The sequence below is a fragment of the Mustelus asterias genome, chromosome 2, assembly GCF_964213995.1.
Source record: "Mustelus asterias chromosome 2, sMusAst1.hap1.1, whole genome shotgun sequence".
Taxonomy (NCBI): domain Eukaryota; kingdom Metazoa; phylum Chordata; class Chondrichthyes; order Carcharhiniformes; family Triakidae; genus Mustelus; species Mustelus asterias.
In genome coordinates this window covers 48779043-48793261 of record NC_135802.1, presented here as the reverse complement: position 1 = coordinate 48793261, position 14219 = coordinate 48779043, and the positions used below count along the sequence as shown (strand labels likewise).

The following is a 14219-nucleotide window of genomic DNA, read 5'->3' as shown; positions in this document are numbered from 1 at the left end:
CCTCAGTAAGATCATCTTTGCAATTCATTCACCAGTATTTTACTCTTTTCTGAAGGAACAGTCATTTGGAGGCCATTTATACTCATTAGGTCACTCTCTATGATAACACTCAGACTTCCTGCTTATAGCTGATGGTTTTCCTTTATTCATTTTACCCTTTTTATTTTACTCAGTCATATATGGAAAACTTGTATAATACTTTCCAGCTTCGATAAAGGATTTTTATAGAATCTGACAGGGCTGAAACGTACATTCACTTGTTTTTTGGTTTGAATTTTGTGCAGTTTTTGCTTTCTGTTTTATATCATTTTAACAATGTTCAGATGTGAAAAATTTTAAATGCACAGTCTACGTTTAGCTGTTCAGCAGGATCCTTTTAAAATGTAGCCTTCTGAATTTTACCAGAGTTTTAAGTTATATTTCTTATAACGTTAGATGCATCAACTTTTGACTCAATGTTGATCCAGCAGACATGAAATATAGACTGGTTTCCATGGGGATTGGAATGTTAGATCGCTGCGCTGGATCACAGGCTTACAAATGTATGACGAGTGCGCCGGGGGAGAACCGCAAGTTTAATTAAAGGAAGTGCAGTGAGCTGGTCACAGATATTTGGATTTTATATTGTATTCGCAGCGGATTCCTGCAGTCTTAAAGTGACTAGCTTTCTGACACAGAGTGTAAAAAGGGAAGTGGGGCTTGGAAAGTTTGAAGTAGGATTAAAAATCTTATCAAATTTACAAGTCAAAAACAAGAGAAGTAAAAATGCTAATGGCATTTCATATGAAGTATTAACCACTGGAAGCAAAATGATAACTATTTGTAGAAAAGCAATGATAAAGAAATGAAATAAAAGTTACCAAAGATCGGTTTTCGTGCAAAATTCAGATAAATTTAAATTCCTCCACATGGAATAAATTGAACATGTTAGATATTCGGAAAAGCATCTGAGGCAATTTAATTTAAACCGCAGTAAAACAATGCACATTTCTTTGTATGTTTCCTTTCTGAACACCATGTGCATGTCATTGCTCAGAACTTAAAATTAGACAATTAACTAGAATCAGTTTTTATATCACATTTATGGTCAAAAATGGACATCACTTGAACAATTGGCAAATGATGGTAAGCTTTAAAAAAGGGGTGAATATTACATACTTTGGTTCCAAAGCTTAATCATTCAGATCCAACCAAACTAGCTGTCGCACAGCACAATGAAACTTAACAAATACTTTTCACAGGCACAGCCAGCTATGTGATTAAATCCACCTTAGCACACCTCCAAGTGGATTTCTTCTTTGTGGACAAGACAGAACTAATTTTCAGAAACAACTCACAATTTTGAAAAATGGGATATTGAGCCTGTCTCAGAATGTGAATGTGATCAGCTTAAGAAAAGGGTGCTTGTATTTGCTTTTGAATGACTCCAAAGTAGGCCTGCAGAGGCCCAGCGAAAGGAAAGCTGCAATTTTTAGCCTTGAACTAAAAGACCACACAGATTGCCGTGAGTAATTACAGCTCAGGGTGCTTTCCTCTTTCCCAATACATGTTGTAAAAGTCACTGAATGTCTATAGCAATATGGGAAGATTTTTGTGGGTTAGGAGGGCGTCCTATACTCTTCAACAGAGTGTGGAATTCATGTACATTTGACAATTATGTTGGAGTTCTAAAGACATAAGAGCCTAATTTGCTTATTCAAGCAGGCTCTCTCTCGCCTGCTTATACCCAGTCTCATTCCGAGGCCCCCCCCAAAATCATAATGGTTGAACATCGGTAAAAACAAGTCAGTAAATTGTGTCCCACAATTTTAGACACATTAGTGCCCTGTTCCGGCCTGAAAACAAATTTGAAACTGTTCCCAATCACCCATTACGAACTACACAAAGGATTAAATACTCGGCGACAGATGTTTCCTTTTAGATATTTCAAAACTCTTTGCTGAATCTGTTGGGCAATTTTCTGGCCGTAACAGTAGAATTACCAAGAGTCACCACTAGATAAATGTAGCCACTCATTTAAATTTGGCTGTTTAATTAGTTCTGATCCTTGATGCAGTGAACAATCAATTACAATAACATACACTGCCATGGCAACAAGGAAGAATTTTTTTGGGTGGTGATCTCAGAAATTCCTCAGATGTCACATTTTACTGGGAACAAAAGACTTTTTGGTATCTGGCTGTAAAAAAGGATGTCAAAGGGCACTGGTGGAGTGCAGCTCCATCACAGACCTATGGAAATGTGAATCTGTGACTAGGTCACTAGGTTACAGCCATTAGTTTAATTAAAGTAAGTACACTGAGGTTGAAGTACTGGAGATCCTGTATTAACACAACTGCTTTTTTATCATTACTGAGATGGCAATCTGTTTAGGGACTGATATTAGGCACCTTTTTTTCATGATACATTAAACATTTAAGACCAAGAAAATTATCAACTGATGCAACCAAAAGAGAGGGGCAATCTATGATTCTCCACATACCCTGTTTCTGTTACTGTCAGAATATCTAGGATTGGGAGACCCAGAACTTTTATATGTGGAAAGAAGCAACCAAGAGGCAAGTCACTGTATAACACCCACACATACCTCTTACTGGTAATTTTATAGTCCATACTCAACCAACCCTTGCTTGCAGAACTAAGAACATTGGGCGGGTGGCCGGAAAACCGGAAAATCCCGTTCAAGGTCAATGGACCTTTGCATGGTCTGCTCTCCTCCCCCCTGCCATTCGCTATGATTCCCATGGGCGGACGGGATGGGAAAATTCCTCCCATAGTGTTCAACATTAGATGTGACGTTAGATATACTAAGAGCTACACTGAAATCCAAATTAAGATTATCGGTTAGGTCTCAGTGTGGTTCACTAATGCGTGCCAGAAGCTACATATATTCACCTACAGGGCTATGTCTGTTGCAACAGAAAGAATGTATCCACGCATTGTGCCTTTTTCAATTAATCAAAAATTTGGGGGGCAGCCATTATCTGGTTCATTTCCCATGGCAATGCCTTGACCAGAGTCAACCTGCCTGGTTTGGATTTAAACAAAAGATTGACAGTTAACTGTTCCCTGTTACATTCTCCACAGTCTCTACCAATCAGAGTCTCCTTGTCAACAAATCAGCACCCTCTTCATATGCAGTATAAATTTGTTGTGCCTTTAGATTTGCTATTCTTGTCAATCTATCCTGATGAGTGCAAAACAAAAAGCTTCAATAGCATGTCTCTTTTTCCAGCAATATACAAATTATCACTGAGGTAATTTAAGATTCTTCAATATTTATATCAGTACAAAAATTTCCAAATGAGCAACAACTTTTGCTGCCAGAAAGTGTTCTGTATTTCATTAAAATGCATATATTGTTTACAAAATACCATGCATATAAGAAAATAAATATGTAAAGGTGAATATTAAAGAACAAAGAACAAAAGAACAAAGAAAAGTACAGCACAGGAACTTCGCTTGGAAGTTCAGTGTTGTGTGAGCCACTCAAATTCACCCTTCAGCCTTGCAAGCCTGCGCCAATCATGATGCCCTAAGTAAACTAAAACAAGAACCTCCTGGCTTACTCAGTCCATATCCCTCTATTCTCTCTCTATTCATGTACCCATCCAGATGCCACTTAAATGTTGCTAATCATAGAACCCCTACATTGCAGAAGGAGGCCATTCGGCCCATCGAGTCTGCACCGACCACAATGTCACTCAGACCCTACCCTCATTACCCCATTTCTTTACCCTACTGACCCCCTGACACTAAGGGGCAATTTGCATGGCCAATCCGCCTAACCCACACATCTTTGGAATGTGGGAGGAAACCGAAGCATCTGGAGGAAACCCACGCAGACACAGGGAGAATGTGCAAACTTCACACAGACAGTGAGCCAAGCCAAGAATCGAACCCGGGTCTCTGTTGCTGTGAGACAACAGTGCTAACCACTGTTCCGCCCTAAATGTGGTTGCCTGCTTCCACCACCTCCTCTGGCAGTGCGTTCTCGGCACCCACCATTCTCTGTGTGAAAATATTAAGTTAACACAAACATATTTTGACATTGCAAGCAGAGCTTGTTCAAATCTAAGTGTAGATTGGGCGCAGGAGGGGTTAAATTGCAGAAAGGCTGCTGAATCTACATGTGTTTCCAATTCCAAAACCTCCATTCTAGTTTGAACTTAATTAGTGCGGTGGCCATTCTCAGTGATCGCATTTCCTTTCATTTGCGCACAGGAAACCCTATACATCTGGTATATGTGTATTTAAACTGATCTATCCAATTCTCCTCCAGCCATTGTGTGAGCCACTCAAATTCGCCCTGCAGCTGTGCCAGTGACATGATTCATCAATAGTAAAATATAGTATCGCTAAAGAAATCAAGCGGACTGCTTAATCGATCTTATCATATCCTAGGTTTTAAATTCACATTGACATTGCAGCATGTTTGTTGATACTTTGGAATAACTAACATAAAATCACTAACTCTGCCTTTTTATACAAAACAGGATGCAGCAGAGTGAAGAATAGGACTCATTTTCTACTTGGATGTGTGATGAAGGATCTGCTGAAATGCAGCTGAAAGGACGCAGCCTCCGTAAAGAGGAAGTTTCACTGGAAATGATCATTGTCTCAGTCGTCTGCAGTTAATCTTAGTCTTTAATTTGTGAAGCTCACAGCACAGGTATTTCTATTAAAAATAAACACTGGGAAAGGCTTTGTTTTAAACAAGATATACAAAGACACTAAAAAGAAACTGGAATATTATTCCATTTGTGCCAAATTGGGAATGCAAAACAAACTGTCTGAGATTTCAAATACTATCTTTTTTGTTATTTATTAATGTCACAAGTAGGCTTACATTAACACTGCAATGAAGTTACTGATATTGATACTGCTACTGATACTTGAACAGGCGCCGGAGTGTGGCGACTAGGGGATTTTCACAGTAACTTAATTGCGGTGTTAATATAAACATACTTGTGACAATAATGAATAAACTTAAAACTTACTGCAAAAATCCCCTAGTCGCCACACTCTAGTGCCTGTTCGGATACACTGAGGGAGAATTTAGCATGGCCAATGCATCTAACCAGCACATCTTTTGGAAAATAGCAACTGCTAATAGAATCTCAACAGCAATTAATGAGAAAAGTTTTATACAATATCGTGATCAATGCAAGATTGGGTTTATTTGGTACTGTTTTCAATTGTTGCAAGCTAATTGTTGTAGCATGTGATCAAATTCTTGCTTCTATCAGTTACTCTGTTCAAGAGATCAACATGGACATATCCTTCTAATTTTATTATTTTCTGGGTTGATTTTGAGAAGTGTCAATGATGGGAGTTTGTATCCTTTGCTACCTTTTTGTACTGAGTGTCAGCATCAAGTAATTACTGGATGAGTGTGGCACATCAAGCTAAAGTTCCCTTGCTCTGCAGAAACAATAGGGGAGAGTTTCTGTTTCAATCTTCTGGGCAAATGTCAGTTAATTCACACCTCAGTCCATGGTACTTCTGGCCATTACGGTACCAAGTATCATGAAAGCAGAAACCTCTCTAGCCAATAAATAAGTTAAGGCATTCTTTCAACTTTGTCCACACTTAGTGCCAACTTGCAGTGCAAAAACACACATAATTCTATATTATACAACCAATTTCAGAAGATGTTAGCTGATGTAGAAAACTGAAACCTTCACCCTGGTTCAGTAGCGAGTGCTTTTCTGAAGTTGGAATTGAAGCACACTGTTATGGTGGAGTAGATGGAATTTTGCTTTCCATCTGACCTTTTCTGATCAGTGATGAAACTGGGCTGTTTAAAACTAAGCAGAGGAAGTATTAAATTCTCCAGCATTGACTTCTGTCTCTGTACTGAGCATAAACATTGATAGAAAATATTTCTTTGATCTTTCTAACCTCTGGTGTCTGAAGATGGGCTGATTCCTTTTGTTATATTTGAGGATAAAGAAAGTGATTTACTGGTGCAATCTTGCCTAACACAGCTCTGTTCATGATTTCCAGTTGAGACCAAGCATATAATTAATCAACAACAGATATAACAAGTATCAGGTTGCAAAGTCGCAAGGGGGAGAAATGGGGAGCGTGCTCAGTTTAAAAAGAAATCCCGAGTGAAATCTGGTGTATAATTCAGCATTGACAATAGAATCTATAGAATATTGAGTCACATGAAAATGCTTATCCATCCATGAGGACTGGAAGAACATCTAAATTGAAACTGCACATATATCAATGTACATACATTAATGTAGATACATGATGCGCGTTATCACACACGAGGCTTGATGCTCAGGAAATAAAGGCTTTTATTTGCTGTAACAATGCAGCTACTAATTATATACACGATCCCAGACTGAGGGGTTCCAGACAGAGCAGAGACCTTTATACCTCTCCCAGGAGTCGGAGCCCGACTGGGATGTACCACAATAACTATAATACAAGGTGTAACAGCCCAACCCTAACCCCAACAGCAACAAGTAGAACAACCCATCCCTAACCCCAACAGCAACATATATACATACTTGTAGTACTGGCCAGACCCTGGCTCAGTACTATCTAGTGGGAACCAACGATGGTTCACCACAATACATTAATATTGTACTGATTTAAGTATTTAAAAAAATATTGTACTGATTTACTAATAATCTCTTAAAGTATCACTCCACAAACCCTCCAATAAAATTATTTTAAGCAACTACCAAATAAATTATGGATTCAAACAATTTTTTATGACTTACTGCCACGTAATCAGAATCGCACGAATGATGTTGTTCAAGGTCAAAGTCAGCGAATTCGAGCAGGATGCGATCGTGGGTATCCACAGTGATGACCCAGGAACAATCTACATTATTGCCATAAGGACTGGGATAGTTTGGCGAGTGGAATTTTCCTTCGGGAGCTATAAATATCCCACCACAACCTAAAAATGAAAGAGGAAAAGGCACTTTTGCAAGGAAATGAAAATAACTTTAATGGTAAGCCTCATGTTACTTCAGGAGGGGTGGCTATTACTGTTGACCAACACTGCACCACTTTCCTCAACCCCAAATCATACATTTAAACAATAAATTTGATTAATAATTGTTTAATGATTATATTAATGGTCTAGATTTTGGTATCAGCACATGCTATTTCATTGCATAGACTTTTCTCAAAAATGAAGAAGGCCTGCGATTGAGACAGAAGCACACCCGCTGTAGGCACATCTTCTGTGTTTTGTTTCCTGTGCCCTCACCATTCCTTTGGCCCTTTCTGTCATTCGGTCCCTCCAGTCTTCCAATCTATCGCAGATCTTCCTTTTGTTTCTAATTGTTCTGCCCATCCCTTGCTCAAACCCTGCTAACTTTTCCCAGTTTTAATGAAGATTGTCAACCTAGAATGCTAACTCTGGCCCAGATTTTTACCAAAGCAGAGAGGCTTTCCAGCATGGAGGAAGTAGGGGAAATGGCTGAAAAAAACTAAATCCCGTCCCGAACACAACATTTCCTATTTCCATAGCAGTAAAAGGTAAGGGACTGGCGTCAGGCCAGGGTTCACACGTGCACATTTTGTGGAGGAAACTAGCCAGTTAAATCATCAGCTTCCTCCACTGGAGTGGGATTTTAGTAGCCCAGGAATGTGAAGCTCAGCATATGCAGATTTGACTGAATTTGGTACATTTGTTTGGATAACCAGGGTACCACCTTTGGAAAGGTAAGGTACACCTTTGCATATGGTACAGAGACAAATTTAAGGGAGGTAAGGTACTCTTTGGGATTGTTAAAAGTAAATGCGGTTGTGTGTAAAAAGTGCAGAAATTTGTTAGAACTGTCAAGCTGTCAAAGCACTGTCAAAGCTGTCAAAGAACTATCAAAGGGTATTGCAACTGTCAATCAATTTATCTCTGCTAAAGTAAAATCCAGAGGTAAAAAGAAAAATCAGTGCTTGATATTTCATTTGGTCTGTTAACATGAGCCTGAGGGCTTTCATTATAAGATTTCTGCTGCAATGACTGATTTTATAAACTAGCATTATCACAGTTTGTTGTTGTGAAGTGAGCTGTTTGATTGACAGATCCAAATGGTTATAGAATAGAAATGTAAGTTGTGAAAAGGACGTAAGGATATAGATAGGTAGGTGACTGGGCAAAGATCTGACAAATGGTGTATAATGTGGGAAATGTGAAGTTGTCCATTTTGGCAGGACAATTAAAAAAGAGATATTATCGAAATGGTGAGGAATTGCAGAGCGCTCTGGGTGTCCTGATGAATCCCAAAAGGCTACTATGCAAAGGCAGCAAATAATAAGCAAAGCCAGTAGAACGTTATTGTTTATTGCAAGGGGAATTGAATACAACAGTAGGGAAGTTATGCTTCAGTTATACAGGGCATTACTGAGACTACATCTGAGAGTACTATGTACAGAATTGGTCTCCCTATTTAAGGAAATGTGCTTTAGAAGCAATTCAGTGAAGGTTTACTAGATCAATACCTGGAATAGATGGGTTTGTCTTATGGGGAAAGGTTGGATAGGCGAGGTTTGCACCTGCTGGAGTTCAGAATTGAAACATACAAGATCCTAAGCGGTCTTGACAGGATGGATGTGGAAAGGATATTTCCTCTTGTAGGAGAATCTAGAACTAGGGGTGATTGTTGCAAAATAAGGGATCACCCATTTAAGACAGAGATGAGGAGTTGTGAGACTTACGAATTCTCTTTCTCAAAAGGTGGTTGAGGCAGTGTCCTTGAATATCTTTAAGGCAAAGCTCAATAGATTCTTGATAAGAAAGGGGGGTGAAAGGTCATTGGGGATTAATAGGAATGTGAAGTTGAGGTTAAAATCAGATCAACCATGATCTTTTTGAATGGCGGAACAGGCGCAAGGAGCCAAGTGGCGTACTCCTGCTCCAAATTCATATGTGTAGAAACATAGAAAATAGGAGCAGGAGAGGCCATTCAGTCCTTCAATTCTACTTCACCATTCATTGTGATCATCCAACTCAGTAGCCTGATCCCACCTCCCTCTCCCCATATCCTTTGATTCCCCATTACCCCAAGAGCTACATCTAATTCTTTCTTGAAAATGTACAATGCTTTGGCCTCAAGTGCTTTCTGTAGTAGCAAATTATGTAGGCTGACCACTCTCTGGGTGAAGAAATTTCTCCTCATCTCAATCCTAAAAGATTTACCTCGGATCCTTAGACTATGAGCCCTTGTTCCGAACCTTCCCACCATCGGGATTATCCTTCGTACATCGACCCTGTGTCGTCCAGTTAGAATTTTATAGGGTCCTATGAGATGCCCTCTCATTCTTTTGAAGTCCAGCGAATATAATCCTAACTGACTCAATCTCTTCTCATATGTCAGTCCTGACATCCCAGAAATCAGTCTGTTCATTTGAGGGGGAATTTGGCTACAGTGTATTCAGAAAATAACAGTGGACTAGCAATAGCTCGCATTTAGGGAAGTATTATTACACGTGCTACAACAAACATACATTCCTGTTAGTCACAAGAGCCCAAAAGGAAAAGTGAATCATCCGTGGCTCACAAAATAAGTTAAAGATTGTATTAAATCAAAGGAAGTGGTTTACAAGGTTCATGAAGACCGACTGTAAAAGCCTTTTTAGGTATGTGAAAAAGAAAAGATTAGCAAGGACAAATGTGGGTCCAATCCAGGTGGAGACAGGAGAACTTTTAATGCAGAACAGGAAAATGGTGGAGAAACTAAAGACATATTTTGTATCTGTCTTCATGGAAGAATATAGAGAAAATTTCCCAGAAATATGAAGGAACCATGGGACTTGTGAAAATGAAGAACTAAAATAAATCAGTAGTAATGAAAGGTAGTACTCAAAAGATTAATTGGATTGAAGGTTGATAAACCTACTGGACCAGATGAATTGGATCCCAGAGTCTTGAATGAGGTGGATATGGAGACAATGATGCATTGGTAACTATTCTTCAAAATGCTATGGATTCTGGAAATGTTCCTGCAGACTGGAAAGTAGCAAATGTAACCATACTATTTAAGAAGAGAGCGAGAGAGAAATGGTACACTACAGGCCTGTTATGTTTGACATCAGTAGTAGGGAAAATGTTACTGTCTCAGCCAGAGGATGGGAAATATACATCTACACCAACCTGACTACTCTATAAAATTATTATTTTTTAATGGACCAAGGCTTTACCCTGACTAGTCATGACTCATAACAGAGGAATTGCTAAACTTCAGACAAACATCAGAGACGTATTACCTCATAAAAAGAAAGGCGCTAATGCTCCTTCCTGAAACTGCACAACTGGGGCAGCACGGTGGCACAGTGGTTAGCATTGCTGCCTTACAGCACCAGTAACCTGGGTTCGATTCCTGGCTTGGGTCACTGGGGTTATTCTCCCCATGTCCAAAGATGTGCAGGTTAGGTGGATTGGCCATGCTAAATTTCCCCTTAGTGTCGGGGGACTAACTAGGGTAAATGCATGGGATTATGGGGATAGGGGCTGGGTTGGGTGGGATTGTGGTTGGTGCAGATTTGATGGGCCGGTATATCTGCATTGGCTGCTATTACGCATCTCAAAGTTCCAGTACATTATTGAGAAGGAATTTCTTCACTCAGCCTCGTGAATCTGTGGAATTTTGTACCACAGAGGGCAGTAGAGGTTGGGTTGTTAAGTATTTTCAAGGCTGAGTTAGACAGATTGTTAATCTGTAAGGGAATCAACGGTTATGAGGATAAGGCGGGAAAGTGGAGTTGAGGATTATATCAGATCAGCTATGATCTCATTGAATGGCAGAGAAGATTCGATGGGCCAAATGGCCTACTTCTGCTCCTATGTAATATGGTTTTTGTCCAGCACTCAGGAGAAGAAGCGGAATTATGTCACATGACCATCCCCAAGCTGCTAGAACCTGTAATATTGCTGTGTGGAACCATACTTAGTCAGTAACTGTTTGACCTCAGAAGAGCAGGACTACAGGAAAGCAGCTCATCGCCATCTACCATTTACCATCTCACAGGTAGCAGCAACAAGACCCATGCCCAGGTTTACAGTTGCCTGATCCTTATCTACAATGTGAACGACTGGAACATTGAAACTTCTATGTCTGTGCCTTACTGTGCCTTCTCCCATCATGGAAATCCTCACATCACTCTGCAACAGCCAGCCTAGTACGCTTTGAAGGAATATGCCATTGGACTTGTGACTCAAGAATCTGGACTCACATAAATTCATAACTCTTATTGTGGTCTTACCCTGAACCCCTTTCTTCCTCTTATCCCTCTGTTATTGTATGAATGCAAAAGGCGTGGAAATGGCAAAACCTCTTTCCTGTGTTTTGTGTATGTGTAAAATGAACCAACCCTTTTATTTTATTTATCTTGAGTCTGCTGTGGGGTCATTCATAGAGGTTTGGAACACTCCAAATAGAAGGATTGGGAAAACAATGTCACCACTTATAAAGGGGAAAATCAAAAATCAAATACATCTCTTTGTTTGTGGACAGGTAGTGAGAGGAGAAATCAAAGCGGTTTAAATTAATCTCCCTCCTGTCTGCAACGTTAGAATCTATCAAAGGATGTGATAACTTGGAAAATAATGATATGATTGGGCAGAGTCAACATGGATTTATGAAAAGGAAATCATATTTGACAAATCTTTAGGAGCTTTTGAGGCTGTAACTTGTAGCATTGATAAAGGAGAACCAGTGGATGTGGTGTACTTCGATTTTCAGAAGATTCTTTTGCAGGTTCCACACAGAAGATTAGCAAACAAAATCACAGCACATGGTAATTGAGGGAAATATACTGGTATGAACTGAGAATCAGTTAACAGACAGAAATCAGAGTGTAGAAATAAACAGGTCATTCTCAAGAAAGTAGGCTGCTACCAACGGAGTACCGCAGGGATCTGTGCTGGGGTCATAACTGTTCACAGCCTGTATAAATGATATGAATGTGGGAACCAAATGTGATATTTCCAAATTTGTTGATAAGACAAAACTAGGTGAAAAGTAACAAAAACAGAAAATGCTGGAGAAACTCAGCAGGTCTGACAGCATCTGTGGAGAGAGAATAGAGCCAATGTTTCGAGTCTAGATGACCAACAATCCTCAGCATTTTGCCTTCATCTAGGTGGAAAGTAAGTTGTGAGGAGGATGCAAGAAGGCTTCAAACAGACTTGGCTAAGTGAATGGGCAAGAACATGGCAGATGGAATATAATGTGAATAAATATGAAGTTATCCACTTTGGTAAAAAAACAGAAAGACAGAATATTAAATAGTGTCAGATTGAGAAGTGTTGATGTCCAAAGGGACCTGGGTGTCCTTGTTCATAAATAACTAAAATCTAGCATTAAGGTGCAGCAAGCTATTAGGAAACCAAATGTTTTTGCTTTCATCAGAAGGGGATTTGAGTACAGGAGTAAAGATGTCTTGCTGCAATTGTAGAGGTCCTGGGCGAGACTGGATCTGGAGTGTACAGTTTTGTTCTCCTGATCTAAGAAAGGATATAATTTCCATAGAGGAAATGCAATGGATGCTCATCAGATTAGGATGATGGGATTGTATTATGAGGAAAGATTGAGAAAACTGAGCCTATATTCCCTAGAGTTCGAAGAAAAAAGAGGTGATCTCAATGAAACTTACAAAATGCTTACAGAGCATGACAGGGTGGATGTGGATGGAATGTTTTCCCTAGCTGGTGAGTCTAGAACCAGGGGACACAGTCTCAGAATAAGCGGCAAGCCAGTTAAGACTGAGAATGAGAAGGAATTTCTTCACTCAGAAGGTGGTGAATCTTTGCAATTCTCTACTCCAGAGGGTTGTAGAAGTGCAATCATTTCAAGATGGAAATCGATAGATTTCTGAATACGAATGGCATTAAGGAATATGGTGATAGTACAGGAAAGCAGCATTGAGGTAGATGATCAGCCATGATCTAAATAAAGCTCAATTGAGCAGGCTCAATGGGAAAAATAGCCCACTCTCGCTCCTATGTTAGCATTGACGGGGCTTGAGGAGCGTGTAGGGTGTGTGGTGTAGTGGAGGTGGTGAGGGTTAGAGGTCTGTTTTTCATTTTAATCATGTTTTTAAATTAAATTCAACAAAGTGCTCGAGCATAAAAGCAGACCTTCACCCAGATGGCCTCTGCAGCCAGCAGCCTCCACACTCATTCTGGGAGTGGAGGGCTTGGCTTCTAATCCAGCCTGCCTCCCTATAATGGAAATCAGAAATACAGGCTGCTATTTTTAAAGGTTGGATTTGTAGAGCAGAGAATCTCTGTGAGCAGGAACAAAAATCTTGGCCTCTGTTTTTCTCTCTCTCCCCAGATGCTGCCTGACCCGCTTGAGAATTCCAGCATTTTCTGTTTTCATTTCAGATTTCCAGCATCTGCAGCATTTTATGTTTGGATTTCAGTTGTGCTGCTATTGAGATAACTACCAGGATCGAGGTACTTCCTCACAGGGTATAAGGAAAATTAAGTAATTGGTTAGTTAATCAAGGTTTCCCTCATTTCGCCCCCAGTGACTGACCATTGTAGAGACAGGTGAGAAAAATCTACAGCCCATTCTCAGACCTGGAGAAAGAGATTTAAAATGGGCAAATAATAATAAGCATTTTAAAATTAAATCTCTACTTTCTAAAATATTATATAATTATTATAACAACATTTGTTGTGTTCGCATCAACAACCAGCTTCCAAACAGATTAAATTCATTGACCATAACAATTAGTTGGCACAGGGATCCTTTTTGCTTTATATATTTCTTACAAACAAAAGCTACATTTGAATTATTTGTTCCACTTAAGGACATGTCTAATCTGTTGGTCTGTACTTTAATAAATATACAAATCTTTTTCTAACCAAATAATCATGTCTGTAGACACCCAATCTGGGACGAGCCTAAATTTCTTTCCAGAAAACAATGGGAAGACAGGAGCTATTGTCTTCAACTCCCACCACAAACTCTGTTCCCTAGCGACCAATCCCATCTCCCTCCCTGACCACTGTTTCAGGCTGAACCAGACTGTTTACATGTTATATCTGACCCTGAGCCAAGCTTTCAGCCTCAAATCCTCTCCATCAACAAAACTGCATACTTCCATCTCTGTAACGCTGCCTAGTTTTACTGCTGCCCCAGCCCATTTGTTGCTAAAGCCCTCATCCATGCTTTTGTTGCCTGGAGATTGACTCTTGCAATGCCCTTCTGCCTGACATTTCTCTGTAAACTTCAGGG

General features: G+C 39.7%; 1 protein-coding gene across 1 annotated transcript in view; it reads right to left on the bottom strand.

The window, feature by feature from the left end:
- cubn (cubilin (intrinsic factor-cobalamin receptor)) overlaps window positions 1-14219 on the bottom strand; it is a 374618-nt gene that overhangs the window by 197147 nt on the left and 163252 nt on the right. The window contains exon 31 of the mRNA XM_078200308.1: window positions 6744-6925. Within this exon, the coding sequence (XP_078056434.1) occupies window positions 6744-6925 (182 nt within the window). The remainder of the gene's footprint in view (window positions 1-6743; window positions 6926-14219) is intronic.